The sequence below is a fragment of the Rhamphochromis longiceps genome, linkage group LG12 (genome assembly GCF_057381845.1).
Source record: "Rhamphochromis longiceps isolate RC_006_pf linkage group LG12, R_longiceps_female_GT1.1, whole genome shotgun sequence".
Taxonomy (NCBI): Eukaryota; Metazoa; Chordata; class Actinopteri; order Cichliformes; family Cichlidae; genus Rhamphochromis; species Rhamphochromis longiceps.
The window spans coordinates 39,590,624-39,607,269 of record NC_140568.1 but is presented as its reverse complement, the minus strand read 5'-3'; the positions used below and the strand labels follow the sequence as shown (position 1 = coordinate 39,607,269).

The 16,646-nt window shown below is 41.5% G+C and overlaps 1 protein-coding gene across 3 annotated transcripts in view; it reads left to right on the top strand.

The window, feature by feature from the left end:
* Positions 1 to 16,646, top strand: part of kremen1 (kringle containing transmembrane protein 1) — a 63,931-nt gene that overhangs the window by 8,806 nt on the left and 38,479 nt on the right. For all 3 annotated transcript variants that reach the window (XM_085426294.1, XM_085426293.1, XM_085426292.1), the window contains exon 2: positions 14,948 to 15,110. In XM_085426294.1, the coding sequence (XP_085282420.1) occupies positions 14,948 to 15,110 (163 nt within the window). The remainder of the gene's footprint in view (positions 1 to 14,947; positions 15,111 to 16,646) is intronic.

Below are 16,646 nucleotides of genomic sequence, written 5' to 3'. Positions count from 1 at the left end.
TATAGCATTCTTCCTAAGAGGAAAGGCAAGCTTTGGAGCTGCTGCCCATTTTCAAATGACTTTTGAAATAACATAGGCCTTTGCATTTCCCTTCAAGGACATGCAAAAGTGGTTGCATCAGTCGCAGGACAGAACAATCTACTGGAGAGACACATGGTTGCTTCTGCTGCCTTTTCTCTCATCACTCATTGAAATGATGAGTAAGCTAATGCCCCTAAAAGATTTGTACACTTCTTAAACACTCTTTTTGTGTCTTTTGGGATATATACTTGTCCAGGCAGTTTGTCCTTGTTGTTTTCAAAGTATACTCAGGCACTCTGTCTCCTTTTAATGTTATGTGGATGCATAATGAGTCAAAAAGCACATAAAGAGGCATAATAAATCTTTAATGCAATGCCCACAATACAAGTTTAGCAAAGCAACAAAATCTAAAGTACATGCACTGACTTCATCTGGCACTGGGACTTTTTAGCAAAATGCTTAAATGCTACTGTGCACTAAAGGAGTAATGAATTTACTGCATAGCCTATGGGCACTAAGACAAGCACTCCCAGCATAGTGGAAACATCAGTGTTTTCTCTCCACTCAAACTGGTTATATGTGACTGTTGATGGACAGACACTGATATGTCGTAGTAAGACCTTTTCCTATAAAGCAAGAAATATCAGGGATATTTTTGGAGTGAAGAAATTAAATGCACTGCTCTTTATTTTTTCATGACATTTGATTGTCATCCATCTATCTATCTATCTATCTATCTATCTATCTATCTATCTATCTATCTATCTATCTATCTATCTATCTATCTATCTATCTATCTATCTATCTATCTATCTATCTATCTATGTGTTTTGCATCTCTGAATTGTCAGAGCAATGACCTCTCAGCCCTCCAATATGAGCTTTGTAAGTCTTTGCCATGATCAGCTCAGTGTCCAGTTCAGTAGCATAAGAAAGAGACTTCAGATGGAGAGGTCAGGAGTTTAAATCACCTTGTTAATGCATATACTTTCTCAGTTTTCTCTTGACAGAAAATGTTTTGCTTTCTGTTTTTCTAGCAGCTAAAATGACAATGAAAGGCAACTCTTAAACACAAACCTTCTCTTGCTAGAAAATCCAATATTGGCATCCAAGTAATGTCCAAGAAGCATACCCAGAAGATCGCCGGGCTACATCTCTGATGTCTGTACATCGTTCACTTTGGAACTATTTTTTAGCCAACAGAACATGTTCAGGTATTTTGAATTATTGGCAAGTGGACGTACCCAGATTATGCAATCAGAACAAGGACACTTTGCAGCCACTGAATTAACCAACAGGTGATCAAAGTGCACATCCTACAGAATGTGTTCGTGAAAAACAAGCAGGCTAGCTTATTTAGCAAGTTATGAGTGGTAACATGTTAGCTTACAACACGTTATGCATACAATTATTGTTTTCTAAAAAATGTAAAATTAGTTGCTCCCTTCACGTGTAATGTTTACTACAACTAAAATAAAAAAATCACTAAATAGTGTTATGCATTTGTAGACTGTCCCAAAAAATCATTTTGTTTCAAGCTGTTTTTATAATTTATTCTTACATTTTAATTTTAACTGACCAAACAGTCATATGTACACATAAAAGGTACACTGGTGTTGTCGATCTTCATAACCCAGAAAATTGAGCTTTCTAACTTGTGTTATTGTTCAACACAATTTGGAATCGCACAAATTAATTCATATTAGCGATTTGATGATTAGCATCAACGCAAGTCATGATCTTATCTTAAACTTGGCGTAGCTATACTGCCTGAACCAAAGCAAACAAGAATTAAAAGTAAAACAAAAAAAATGGTCATAGAAGATATACAAAAGAGGATGCACTTTGAAGGATGCCTCAAGGGCAATTCAGGGTTTGGTATCTTGCCCAAGGATACTTTGGCATGCAAACTGGGGGAATCAGGGATTGATCCACCAGTGGACGACCTGCTCTACCACCTGAACCACAGCTGCCTCAATGTCACTTGAATGTTGGGTGTTTTTGATAACGCCTCCTTTGTTTTTTGGGAGTTTTTTTCAGACGGACCAAATAACTAGTTGCAGGATTTGTTGTAAATTTTAACCGTGAGGTAGATCGAAATAAATATTTACACCAGCTCTCTGGTGACGCTAGATGAGAAGAAAGAAGAATTCACATTTACTTTGATGCCACACATAGAGCCCAGAAACTCTGAGTTTGCACTTCTTAGCACACACATACTCAGCCTGTCTTGACTTGTGAAGACAGGTCAAAATTTTGAAGAATTCCTTCATTTACTTGGCAAAAACTAAGGTGAATCTGACTCATAGTTTGGAACATGTTGCAAATGTGTGCTTCTGTGACAAGTTGCTGCTGATGGAGTTCCTGTTGACCTCTGGGTGGTGCCCTGCGAAGGTCAAGTTGTGGGTGATACCCTTGTTCTCCAGTGCCAAGGGACTGGATCGCCTGTAAAACCATAAGCACTAAGAGAGAGAAACAGAGAAGAAACAGACCCGGTTATTATAAACACAATCATGCTTATTATCGTGCCACTCTGATTCTCGTCCTGTCGTGTTCAAAGGCTTACATTCCTTTGATCGAAGCACCTCAGTGTGTGTCGTTCCTCAGTCACTGCACTTCTCTTATTAAGCTTCTGCTGAGTGAAGCTCTTTCATTTCTCCTGCACCATGTGCAAATCACCACCTGCTCTGGCGGTTGGCCGGGTGACCCATCATGCAAAACACCCAGACCTGTTCCAGCTTCAGGATTTATGATGGCAAGGGAAGTACATGGATAACCCCCTCCCCCCACAGGTGACAAGGCGTGACAGATGCAGCAGTCATATTAATTACAAACTGTCCCCAAACAAAGTGCTGAGAGGTTGAGTGTGTCACCCCAGTCCCTGATCCACGGAGGCGGTCCTGTGAGACAACATGGAATTAAGCTGTCAAGCTGCTGCTGGTTGTACACAACTGTCAGGCTTTAAAGAGATAAACAATGTTTAGGTGGGAGAGTGCACTCATGTGGTCAGAGTACTGGTTTGTGAGGTTTTGTTGCTCAAAGGTCAGTTGAGACCAGTCAGAGTATTTTGCTGAATGGCTGTGACATGTTGGTTTTGGACTGTGAAAAGTGCTACCTTATTCTTTCATAACTCCCTTCCGTCTCAAAGTGTCTGGATTGTTCTCCAAGTTGTCTTTCTCGTCTCTTGCAACTGATTCACGTCTCCTCCCATTTTAATGCTATTATGCATGAGCCGTGTTGCCTGGCCGCTTCGTGCGCCTTGACATTTGCGTATGCATGAGGAGGCCCACTCCAGTCAATGCAGAGTGACATTCTCCCTCAGCTTTGCTGGTGCTCTCTGCTGCAGTCAGAGCCCATCAGCTGGAACACACTCCAGGGCAAGAGGGTAAATCAAATACTCAGAAAACAGTAATGAAATACTATAGAGCCTTATGTTCTATGAATTCTATTAACTCTCAAACAAACAATTGTTTTCATTATCAAAGCTCAGTTTAATTCACAGAGAATGGGATTTTAAAGGAGGCTTAAGGCCCCGGGGATGAAGTGGCTGATGCATGAAAACATTACACAAAATATAACTTTTTGCCACAAAGCTGGATTTATATTATAATGACGTGAAGCGAGCGTTATCAGCTCTGGCTGTGTTGATAGAATAGAAGTGCAGCTTTGCTATCATCTAACAGCTTTCATTGGCTGATGTATTGTTTCCACATTTCAAGGAGAACCGGGGATAAAAACTATTAGCCTTTGGTTTGATTTATTTTGGTCGTGGCCCAGAACCATACAAACCAGCTTCCTGTCTCAGTATTTGTCTTTTTCAACATACTATTAGTACGACTCTGACATAGTATGATTAAGGTAAATTAGCTGTTTTTCTTTCTTTTAATCAAACGTGTTCCAAACGTCTTTCTAGTGATAGGCTGGGTGTTTTTTTGCAAAAAATCTCCACAGGCTGAGTTTCAAAGCAACCATGTATTTTTGTGGTGTCACATGCAGTTTGGAGTTTTGAGAAGCGTAACCAAGAACATAACGGGAGGATATTGAATTGCTACTGTGTGAGACATGACCTGTCCGGCGAACTTTAGTTCTTTTTATACTGTAGTTATGGTTGGGCCAGGGCCACTGAGGTCTGTGTTCTACTGCGGTAGAGTAATGGAAACCACTTTAAATAAATGGAGCGTAATTTTGCTGCTGAGCCTCGGGGTCTGGTTTGTGTCCAGCTGCAGTAGTTTGTGGCCGAAGAGGCAAATTTTCACCTTTCTTCCCTTTGCAGGAAACGCCCACAGCAAGTGACGATTTGACAAGGCCGAGCAAGTGGACATGGCTAAGTGGACAGAGCAAACATTTGGACAAGTAAAGGGAGCAAGCATAGCTAAGCAGACTGAAAACAAAGGAACAAAGCCAGCAGTGGACAGAGCTAAGAAGCCATGACAGGGAATCTGAGAGTGCAGAACAGAAGCTGGGAAACATGAAACGTGTGGTCTTTTTAGGAATATGGAAATAAATTAACACAAGCCGTAAAGCTCTGATATTAGATAACCCCATGAAAAGTAGTCCCACCTCAATGCTTTGAGAATGTGAGATTTTTTGCATTCTAAAGTCTTTAATATATACACTCTAACAAACAGACATAAAAATTATTTACACTCTCTACAAAAAATGGCCTTTTACTCCAAGACATATTATAAGGTTAGGGTTCTTCTTGTTCACCGTAGGTTACCTGAGCTTCAAAAGTTCAAGGACTTCACTTTAAAAGTGCAGAGGAACATCTCTGTCCACCGTTTTCACAAACCACCATTGTCCCTCAAGCCGTGGAGCCGATCATATCCCATTGCACTGCCTTTCAAAGAGGCTTCGAGTCAAAAGGGATGTAACTCAAGTCGCCAGGAGGCCCCGATATAGTTGTCTGTCCTGCAGCAAAGGTGAATACAGCTCTCAGAGGTGAACACAAAACGGGCTGGGTCTGCAGTAGCCTACGTGGCACCAGCCCACGACCCACACCGACCGAGGAGTGGTCACACTTGGCCAATGCCATGAAACAAAATCCACTGGCCCTCAATAGATCCTACGTAATGGATCCCCTTCTTAGTGAGGCCGGTGGGATACCCCCTGTCTGTTACCAGAGCCATCTGGTTCCCAGTACTCCTGCTCTTCCCACAGCCGCACCAACCACAATGAAAAAGATCGCTTTCACAGTCAAGATCAGGAACTGAAGACGTGGCTAGTTAAAAGGGGGCTTATGTTGAACATTGCGGTCCCCACTGTAGCAGTCCATTGTGCTCTTGTTATTGTGTCCTTCTAAGTGCACTCAATTGCGGTCTGACAGCGTTTTGTGATTTCATGCGGTGGAAATGTGCTTTATTAATTCTCCGACCTGGTCATACAGGCAAGATAATTACACGAGAAAAATTTAAACAAGTCAAGCAAAATCAAAAGTCAACTCAAATAAAGGTGTCCTTTGGCGAGGTCATTGTTCTGAGGCCTAAAACAGGCAGTATTTGCACCAGTGTAGCAAGGGATTAGCGCAAAATGTCCTGAGTAGGCTGAAGATGAAGATGTTCTCTTCAATGTAAACACATTTAAAGTGTAAAAAATCTAAACATGACGAAGAATGTTGAAGGAAACGTCCAGTTCCTCCATCTGTAGTTTAGAAAGATAGAAAAAACAAACACGCTGAGGCCTTTATTCATATGTGTTTACCACTCTGCAAATGAGCATGTTGGAGATTCATTGAATACAGATGGGTGCATGTTTGCGCTCCACACATGGAGTCTGTTAATCCACCAGTGTAAACAAGAAGTAAAAGTTGCCCAAACCTCAGTATTCAGTATAGATTGTGTCCATTTTGTCCACGCTGGCATCCTCGAGTACGCTTCTTGTTGTCCGCAGTTTCCAAAGCACGAACAAAATCCTGTTTTTGTCTGTTTTAGCTACATATAATGACAACATGTGGTCCTAAGCTTCACTCAAACACTAGATTAACTTAAGCCCCATTTCCAGTAACCATGTTGTTCCATTTCTGGAGGTCACACTTACCGAATATCTACACTAAGTGGCAGACAACATATTTTGTTTTCTACTTTTCAGAGCAATAAAATGAAGCATTTCGACAGCTCATTATCCATTTGGGTAAGCTTTAAAACAAAAACATTGTGTCTATAATTGCAGCTTCTTCAATATGAGAACTATTTTCTTTTCAGGAGGTTTTTTTTGGTTTCATATCAAAGCAGGACTTGGAGTTAGCAAATGTTTCTTGGAATTTAGGGATTTTTCTGACTAATCTGTTACTTTAAGAATAATTATATAGAAAATAAATAAAAGAAACAAAGCACAGTAAACATTGAGTAATTGACCCAGATATTCAGATGTGACAAATGTCCTTAGCTTATAAAGTATTTTATTGGCAAGAAGAAAAGGCTTGTTTCAGATATTATGTAATAATACTATATAATAATATAAAACTACTGGAAAAAAATAGAGACAATAACCACCTGTTTAGCTACTCTGGTCTCTTAGCTCTATCTGAAACAGATATGGAATATCCCTCCCTACTTACTGGCATCGATTTCTACAGTCCCCAAATTAAATTTTTGTGTCATGTATGACTGCTGGCAACAAAAATGTTCCACAACAGGAAATGACCAATCAAAACAGTAGAGCAGAAATCTATAAACTCTCTTCAAAGCAGAAACAAGTAAGTGTTCTGCCAGAAGAAAGCTGGATACTGTCCTAAAAAAGTTCTTCAAAACATAAGGGAATCCAGCTTCCTCTTGCTTTACGCCCCGATTCACTCAACGAGAGAATAAACATTCTTTTTTAATAATGATGTCTGTTAAGGATAAACAGGAAAATGGGCTGTGTTTTTGATCTGGTTTCGCAGTTATTTTTTTTCCCATTTGGTGTTTTTGGGTTTTTGCATTAGCAGGCCCTGTCACATTGATCCCTCTCCCTGAACCTGAGACATTTATTTATCCGAGTCTGACCTCGTCTTCTCTGGACCCTGTAATCACACAGGACCTCTGAGAGTGTGTGTGTTGGGGGATCACTAATGGCTGCACACAAATCCCTGCAACAGCTCTGACAGAACCTCAGCTCAAACAAAAACCACATATAATTTACATTCCTCAGATACCAGGTAACCTGAGCACAAACAGGACGATCGAAAACAGGTGTGTTTAGAGGCAACCCTTCCCATATTCCTTCATGGTTCACCTTTCTTTCAGGTGTAGTCGTCTGGCTTTCACGTTACCTTAAGGTGGCATGCCTTACAGTGCAAAAGGTATCCCCAGATCATACTTATATATTTTCTGTCTCTTTGTGCTCTTTATTAAACTAGATTGTTTTGGTGTTTTAAAGTTATAATTATATGTTATATATATGTAGAGGTCTCTGCTTTCTGTTGAATAAAATATAAAAACAGATGGTACTTGCTTTTTGGAGCTAAAAAAATACCTATAAAAAATTCAGCAGCAGTATCTCTTTGCACAAATCACGCCCCAGTTATTTAAAGAAATCCACAAACCTTGTTTTGAGAAAATTTCTACAGGAACTGTTTTCTTTCTCTTGTCTATATTATCCAGATAAAAGAAGCATGGAATCAGCTAACAATACATCTTAACCAAGGGGGATGCCTTAGTCTGCCATGTGTAGGTGAACGATACCCCAGATTAGATCAGATTAGCAGTTCAGTTCAATTAGTTTAAATCCAAATGTAGTCACCCTAAGATGCTTTATATTGTAAGGTAAAGACCCTACAACGCAAGACCCCCTAAGAGCAGGCACTTGGTGACGTTGGGGAGGAAAAACTCCCTTTAACAGGAAGAAAGACACTGTAGAAGAAAGCCAGAGATTAATAATAATAACTAATGATTAAATACAAAGTGGTGTATCATGGTGCATCATGGGAAGCAACGTAACTAAGGGAGGATTCAGGGTCACGTGATCTAGACCTAGGAGCTATGAGCTTTATCAAAATATAAATTTTTAAGCTTAATTTTAAAAGTAGAGTAAAGTGTCTCCAGAATCCCAAACTGAAAACTGGTTCTGTGCAGAAGAGGGACCTGAAAGTTGAAGAGTCTGCCTCCCATTCTACTTTTAAATTCTCTAGGAACCACAAGTAACCCCGCAGTCTGATAGCAAAGTGTTCTGTTGGGGTGATATGGCACTATGAATCCATTAAGATAAGATAGGGCCTAATTATTTAGGATATATATAAGGATTTCATGGTTTGCGGCTTTTGTGCTACTGCGTCATAAATTCTGGAAAGAGATCATGCTCTTTTTTTTTAAGCACAACTAATCAAGTGCCATAGCAGTAGATGGTCAGCACTAAGGCCAGAGGACTTGAATTCGAGGTAGACTGGCTCTTTAATGAGCTGAAGCCCCGCTGGCCGCAAAGCTTACACAGTGTTACTGCAAACTGATTACTGCCTTTGAAAGATCGGTCTATTGTGAGCAGAGGCGTTAGGGAATTGACAGACGTGCACTCAAACATGCAAACATGTTAGCTCACACACACACATGCACACCCTCAGTGGGCGATATCTACAGTACAGCGATGAGTGGGTGAGAATGGCATCGCCACAATGACACTGGCCCTACCACTGAAGGAACAAAGGAGCCTGTGTGCATGTGTGTGTGCAAGTGTGTGTTCGTCCTTCCTTCCCTCCACATCGGATCCATCTTAAAATACTGCGGCTGCTCGACTGATGAAAATTGCTCCCTTTCATTCTTACTGTAAGTGCATGTGGGGGGGAAAGTAGGGGTATGGGGGGGGGACTGGAATGATGTGGGTAGGAGCTCAGATTAATGCATGTTTTGTCACTGCATATGTTTATCTGAGCATCTGACAGTACAAGTTGACTGGGAGATCATTTTACCATCCATTTACAGGCAAAACAAAAAGAAGAGAGGGAGCTTAAAATACCCCCATGTGAGTCAAACATGGCCATTAGCAACAGTGAGCCATCATGACTTGAATCACGAGCCTTAGATCCTCTGGTTATCAAAGGCTGCCTGCAACGAGGAACCCATATGGGTCGTGTGTTTTTCTTCATCGAAGGCACGCATTAGAGGAGCATATTTTCTCTCCCTTAAGTCCTGCATCAGTTGTTTGTTTGCTGGTAAAGGGCCCCAGCACGCAGCTGCACCACAGAGCTGTTCTGGAATGAGATTTGTACCTTGAAACTCAGACCCCTGGCACTGGGCTGTGTGTTTGCTGTTAATTTTACAAGCCTGGGCTTTGTCAGCCCTGTCTATAACACGGGGAAGTGCAAAATAAACCAAGTGTTCACTTCACTGGTGCAGTGGAGAAGAAGAAGAAAATTAGAGCCTGGGTTAACTATCTGTGGTATCATAAAAGCGGTCTTTGTCCCACCCTGATTTACTCTGTGTTTGCCTGTCTGTTTTTCTCTCTTCTTTCTTTTCTGCTTAATTTTGCTTCCCTTGCCATCGCTCTGTCTTTCACAATCCTTCCTGCCGTCTCAGTGCTCTGCTCTAATTTGCAGTTTCGTTTAATTTAAGATGGATCGATCCCAGACGGCCTAATTGTGCACCTTGGAAAGCTCAGCATCTCTATCTCTGCTTCCTCTATGTCCTCACTTAAAGTGCCTGCTTTCTTCTGACTGCAAAAGTCATGTTTACTGTGATGTCTGGAGCTGGTTTAGAGCAGGTTCAGTGGCATGTGTTGAGTATGCAGGAGATTTCACCTTCTGTTTGTTTAACCCTGTAACCTCTGTTTTCTCATCATATGGAAAGGGAACTAAACTAAAGACAAAGTATTGAAGAATCAAAGGCAGTGTTAGAGTAAGTACGTTTTTATTGTTTAGAAATACTGACTCTTTTTTTTTTCTTTTGGCACATGTTGACTGTGATTAGAGGAAATGGTAAGGAAGTCCCTGGGGGAGGTAATTGAATAAAACACCCTATCCACCCTCATGTCAGCCTAGTTGACAGGCCCCTGATCTCAGTATTTTGCTAGCAACTTCCCTCAAGGGTTTCAGTGAGACTCCAAATGTCCTTTACGTCACTGACAGAGTTTGTAGCCCATCCGTCACTCCCTGAACGTCTGCCAAGTGAAACTCAAAATCGTCCCACATAGTTCCATCCTTGTTCATTTCCAGAGCCAAAGCTAACCTCGTCAGTCTGTGCTGTATTTTATCAGATATTAATTTGGCCTCTACAGGAAACCCTGAAAAGACGGATGCATTATCTTCTTCACTAATTTTGTTGATTGATTTTTTTCAAAATTGCTTTAGACAACACTAAGTTAGGGGGCCTTTGAGTAGATTGGGGTAAAAGTAAAATACTTGTATGCTTTCCTTTTTTTTTGCCTCAAGCAACTTCAAACAAAGGGGATTTTGGCAGAACACCCAACCCACCAGCAGATTACACTCTTTCCATTACAGAACTAAATAATAGGGGCTGCACAAAAATGAGATGGGGCCGCGTTTTATAGGTGCTACCCAGAAACTTTGGCAGGGAGTCCTGTGGCTACTGTGGTAGTGAACACGGGGGGTGGTGCAGTGGCGTTTTTTTTGCAGGAAAAGTGGTGGTGGAGGCTATTTTAGGAGTGAATGAGCTTTTGGTTTATGACCTGGTTATCTGAGGCTACAACCTATGACAAAAGCAAGGAATGAAAAGGGAGACTGTAAATACCATTTAGAAGTCATTGTCTGCAGATTTACCTACTTAGAGGCATCTGTTCTCATCGCTTTGCTTTTTTCTTTGCACTTGCATTGACCCTTGCATGAGGGTGCTTTTAAAAGAAAAACCTCTCAAGCAAGGAGGTGAGGTGTGGTCCATTAACCGCTGAGCTGCCTCCTCTTAGAAGTCACTGACTTCTCCGAAGCATCTTCTAACTTCATTAAAGCAGCCGTACTAAACGTGCGACTGTCAATTTGCCTTTCTGTGATCTTCTGAAATTTACATGTGGATTGAGGATGCTGTTGTACAAAAGGGGAACCACACTTGTGTTACCACCAGCTGTGTCGCCTCTGAAAAGAACCCTGTAACCCCACACATCTGGCCCAGTTTGGCCAACATTAATGGCAACCAGTGCAATGCACTGTATTAATCATGTGTCATTTCTGTCATCTTTGTTTGTAGACTTTGAAACAAAACTTTGAAACATTGCACACATTCTGCGGGCTGCCTCCAGTTTTTGAGCTTTGTTAGTGCCTGAACAAATTGGTTTTAGTCCGTAATACTGTACATGCTTACTTCTATCATAAACTCATTTTGTGTAATGTTGTTATAGGGGAAATGTTGCTCACGCAGTAAGCCTGTTTTGCTGTCCCCTGAGTCCAAAGCATGTAATAAAGATGGAAGGAAGCTCTTTATGTCAACCCTCTGTGAGGAAGCAGTTGTCTGTAATTATCGCTGCTTTTCATCCCTCCTAGCAAACACAACAAATAAGTGCTCTCGTGTGACCGGGCAACATGTTTCAGAGAAACTATTTGTTTGTTTGTGTTCTTGAGATCACACGACCACAACCCCACAACCCCCATATCGCTTTTCGTCACCCATCTTTTTTGGAGCATCAAGTGGATTTCGAGTTGCAATGTGGAAAGCATTAGCCTCAAATCCCAGCAAATATAATAACAGGGCGATTAGTTCTCTCTCTCAGTGATTTTCTCCAGTTTGTGCCTTTTTTTTTTTGCCTCTCGTTGCTGGGGTGGTGCTGTATTTTGTGAGCACAGGGCTTGGTCAAGGGCGAGTCCTCCTCTTCTCTTTCCCGGACTTTTTCTATTTGTAGATCTGCATGTATTTTATTGGAGTTTTTTCCCCATTTTCTCTCGCTTTTATGCGGTGGTGGTTCTGTTTCCCATCACAGTCTATGATGAAACCACAAGAAAGCCCGGGGCCTTGTGACGAGAGCGCAACAGTTGCTTGGTGACAAGTAAGAGGGTGTGAGGAAAGGGCTGGGTGTGTTTGGAGGGGAGTGGGCCTGAAGTGGCGAAGAGCCAATCAGTGGATGAGCTCTTCCTTTTCTGGAGGACAAGGATAAAGGGTCCATACCTACGCCGTTCCAATGCAAAATTGGCCTTTTCTTTTTAGTGTGATAGATGTGTGGGCATCCGCAGGGCTTTTAAATGGGCCATTCATCTTTACGATGGCCTCACTTATATCAGAGTCCTTGCAGATCTGTTACTTCCCATTCCCACCACAAGCAAATGATGCCTCAAAACCACATGGATCAACCCCCTACCCTCCCACCCCCATCTCTGTAACAGTGGCAAAACGCTGCCATATTTACCCTCTCATCCTGGAAAGCTAACTTGGCCACAGCGGTGCGGGATGTTTGCCAGCGGCAACCCATTCCAAGCGGACCATGTGCAGACAAGCAATGCTTCATCCTGAAACTCAAGAGGAAAGTTTCCTGAAGGAGGAGAAGAGAGAGAGATGGAAGACATTTGCAAAGTCATTTGGCTCTTTCTTTTTGATACAGTGCATTGAGCAGCTCTGCATGCAGCCAAGTTCGGTCAGTTTAATGCTCACTCTGTTTGAGGAGAAGATATTTGAAGGACGTGAGCTCATTTGGGATGCAGTCAGTTGCCCTGTCCCTCCTGATGTTATCCTCTTTGACTTGTGGAGTAACAGCCATGATTGCTTTTGGGGAGCAGTGACTCATAATTGCTCTCGTCCTGCTGCCAAAGTCTCAGAAGCAGTGTTTCCCTGTCTTTTTGTTGCCATGACTGCCAACATCCAAAAAATTGTAAATACAACATAAAATCAACATATGAGTCCCATTTTACCAAATGAGGATACGTTACATTAAGAATAATTATCAAGATAAGTGTTGAAGCAGAGCAGCCAGCATTAATCCTGAGAAAAAGCCCCCCCCTGCCAGAAGTCCCCATAAACTCTGCATCTGTTTGCAGGTGCATCTTTTGAGGCCTGAGAAGTGAGCATTATTTAATATGCCTCGTCTGTCCTCTGGATGTCAGCCTGATGATAACTTGTTTCCTCCACTCATCTCATAGCTCCCCTATGTAAGGTTGGCAAGTGCATGACCCCCACTGAAACACCATTAAGCTGTTTTTCCAATTTTATGGAGTCGTGTTCTGCCTCAGCCGCTCTCAGGTGGATTTACGATCTGCTGGTTGATATCCTTGCATGCCAAGACAGTATTAATTTGCTAAGAGAGAAGGGAGCCATTTACAGACAATAGAGTGGCATCATAATTGCAGGAACCTGACACCCTGCAGCTCCTTGCTGCTGTTGAACTGCTGTCAGCCAGACGATGAATAGCTGATAAGCTTGACTGAACAACACAGCCGAAACAACTTTAATTAAAATCAACTTTGGCTGACGCACTGAGAGCAGTCGGGATGCTGATTTACTCTAAATTAAGTGTTAGCACTACTTTGTGGTGGATGCAAGAAGCTGGAATGCATGTTTGCGTGCAAACTAACTGCTGTAAATATCGCACAGCATGCTGCAGAGTATGGGAAGCTAATTATAAAAGATATGAAACTTTAACGACACTTAGTTTTAGTGTAAGTAACTTAATTGTACATTTATTTACCGCTTCACGTGTACCAATAACACGCAGAGGGTTAACTTGGAAGTTCATTGATCTACCACAGAAAATAACTTTTTATCAGTGCTGCTCAGCTCTCCTTATCTGTGCGACTAGCTCAGAGAACCAGCAAAGAACGGACCTGGCAACTGACCACAGAAGTAACGTTTAAAGTCTGTGAGGGTAAAGCATCCCCAAAGAAATGCTTATCTGTGTCAGTTGAAAGAGAACGACAGAAAAGCAACGGCAGAGAAGAAGCGAGTAGACGATAGCGAGAGAGCAGAACAGATGACAACACACCAGAGAGGAAGTTGGGAAACTTTGGATTGAAAAGAGAATATGAAAGAGCCTTGGAGCACAGCTGGCTCACCAAGGGGTATAATGACTGTCATATTGCAGTGCATTAGGTCATACTCAGCCCAGACAGCTTAGCTTGATAAAAGGGGCCGGTCATTGGCGAACCACATACATAGCAACAAGACCCCAGTATTGTTTGCTCCTCATTAATGTTTGACTGACAGGCAAGAAGTAAAACTGTTGTGATATTTATGTGTGCTCTTCTTCTTTGTGGAAATGTCAACTTGTTGCTCTTGCAGCATCTTTTGCACCTTCTGTTTGCACAAAAATGAATGCCATACCTGTACACTGAGAAGCCTGTTTTGATCCCCACATATTAAAGAAAACGGGTTTCCTGATCTATCAGCCATTCAAGTTACGAGCATTTACGTCATCTGTAATCAAAACAGTCACACAATAAATTAATATTTTCCATTGTAATGCAATCAAAAGAGGAATTCAGTTGTAGCTGTTAAAGCTCTCTTGACAGGATCCCCCCCGAGGCTCACTGTGATGAGCGGTGATAGCTCATCATCGTTCCATCAGCCGTTGTTTATTTGAATTCCCTTTTCAGCGAAGAAAAGCTCTGAACCAGCCATTGTTTGCCTTGGGAACCCGGCTTTCTCTTTTTTTCTTGCGCTTAGCCAGATGGTTGTTATACACTTCCTCAAAATTCAATCCATATTTGCTTTTGCTACATATCTGCAGGGTCTTTTCTTTTCTTTATGCTCGTGTGTTTGCATTAATTGAAACAATGTTGTCATTGATCTTGCTTTAACATTTTTTTGGCCAGAGTTTAAAATGTATGGAGCCTGGGCAAAGAATATAATTATTCCAAACTTTTCGTCTATAATCATTCCAAAGACATTAAAAAATTTAATTGCACAAGTAAATTTCACAGTCCAGATTCTTAATAAAGCAGGACACATGTGCGGCTGAGTTTTACGCGCCTGTTTAAAAGCTTTCTCCAAGTGTTTGATTTTCAGTTTAATACATGGCTAATTCCTTACTGCAAACATTAGAGGCTGCTTTATAATCGTAGTTCACGTTCTCTCTCTCTCTTTTTACAGAGTGTTACACTGCCAACGGAGAAGACTACAGGGGCTTCCAGAACCAGACCAGCCTGCATGGGGGTAAACCTTGCCTTTTCTGGAATGAGACCTTCCAGCACCCTTACAACACCCTCAAATACCCGAATGGAGAAGGAGGTCTGGGCAGCCATAACTACTGCAGGTGAATATTTTACTTTCCACAGAACCATGGAGCCATAACTTTAATTTCAGTGGTCACTGGGACATAAAAACTGCAGAATCAGACCCAATGAAAAATCCCTCAAAAGTTGGTTGACTTTACCTCAAATTTGAAGTTTATATAGCTTTTACAGTAAGCTAGTCATCTGCTATACATGCACACAGTTTCACAACATAAAAGCTTCGTTCGTGACACAATCCAGAACAGTATCTGTGTTCAGCTCAACAGAGCACTGAGCAAATGCCATGCTAATTCACACTGTGGATAACAAGAAAAAGTTAAAAAGTACATTTTTACAAGATTAATGAGATGTTTGCCACCATCCACACAGCTGAAATAAAACACTGCGATCTGTTAATGCATAGAATTAAGAACTTAAACTCCAGTACATCACAAGATACAAATGTGACTAAAAAGCCTGAAGGAAAGGAATGTGCACAGTCAAATTTGTCTTCTTTCTTATCTCTTTGCTCACAAGCTCTCAGATTTCGCATTTTCAATAGAAGTATTTAGTTAGAAGAGAGTGGCATTGTTGTTTTCATCACAAAATATGAAGCTGCCGCCAGCAGCTGTCAGCTTGCTAACTGGGCTTAACACAAAGACTGGTAACAGGTGGAAACAAGTGGCCTGCCTTTGAGCAAAGGTAGCAAAAACCACTAATGAACACGTTGTATTCTGTTTGTTTCATCCTTACAAAACCGAAGCTCATGACCAGTAATTTCCTAGCCGGGAACCACTGCTCCAAAACTGTTTCTGTTCAACCTTTTTTCTTTTTATACCTTTGTTACTCTAAATCCAGGATGGACTCACTTCCCTCGGAGGTCACACTCACCTCAAAGTGACCTGTGCATCCATAAATTGATTTAAGTGATTAATAAATAAGGCCTGATTTCACAAATGCAGTTTCTGATCTTTTGTTGACAAGGATTTTAGTGTCTAGATGTAGAGCTAAGGGTAAAAGTTCATTTAGGCATTTCTCTGCAAGCTTCACTCCTTTCCACACACAGCCTTTTGAGCAAGCTTTTCTGGCGGTTGCCTGGAAGAATAACAAATTTTTCCCTCATGCTGTTTGTTGTAAAGCAATCTTCTTTTGTGTTGCAGATCCATCAGATTTACCACAAAGTCCTAAGCTGTGGCTCACAGTCTAAGCCTACCAATTATATAAGCACTTATCTTGTTTTTGTTTATGATGATGATCATTTGTTATTGATTAGTAGCGCCTTAAAAAGTTTCTTTTCAATACTGCTGTTTGACGGAGCTTTGAACTTCGTGGACAAAGCACTTGACTTTGTGAAGAATTTAGAGTCATGTTGTTGTTGTCTTGCAAAGGGTTTAAACACCAGGGACCAGCTAAGACATTTGCTTCTGAATATTTTATATGTAGTACCAGAGGAGAACGTTTAGCCCTGTCACCACAAGGACGCAAATACGCCTGAAGAGTTTGTGTAAGCAAATCTCTATTCCTCATCCCTGGAATGTGAAGGGACACAGTGGCTTTGGGTGTCTAGCAAGCCCTTT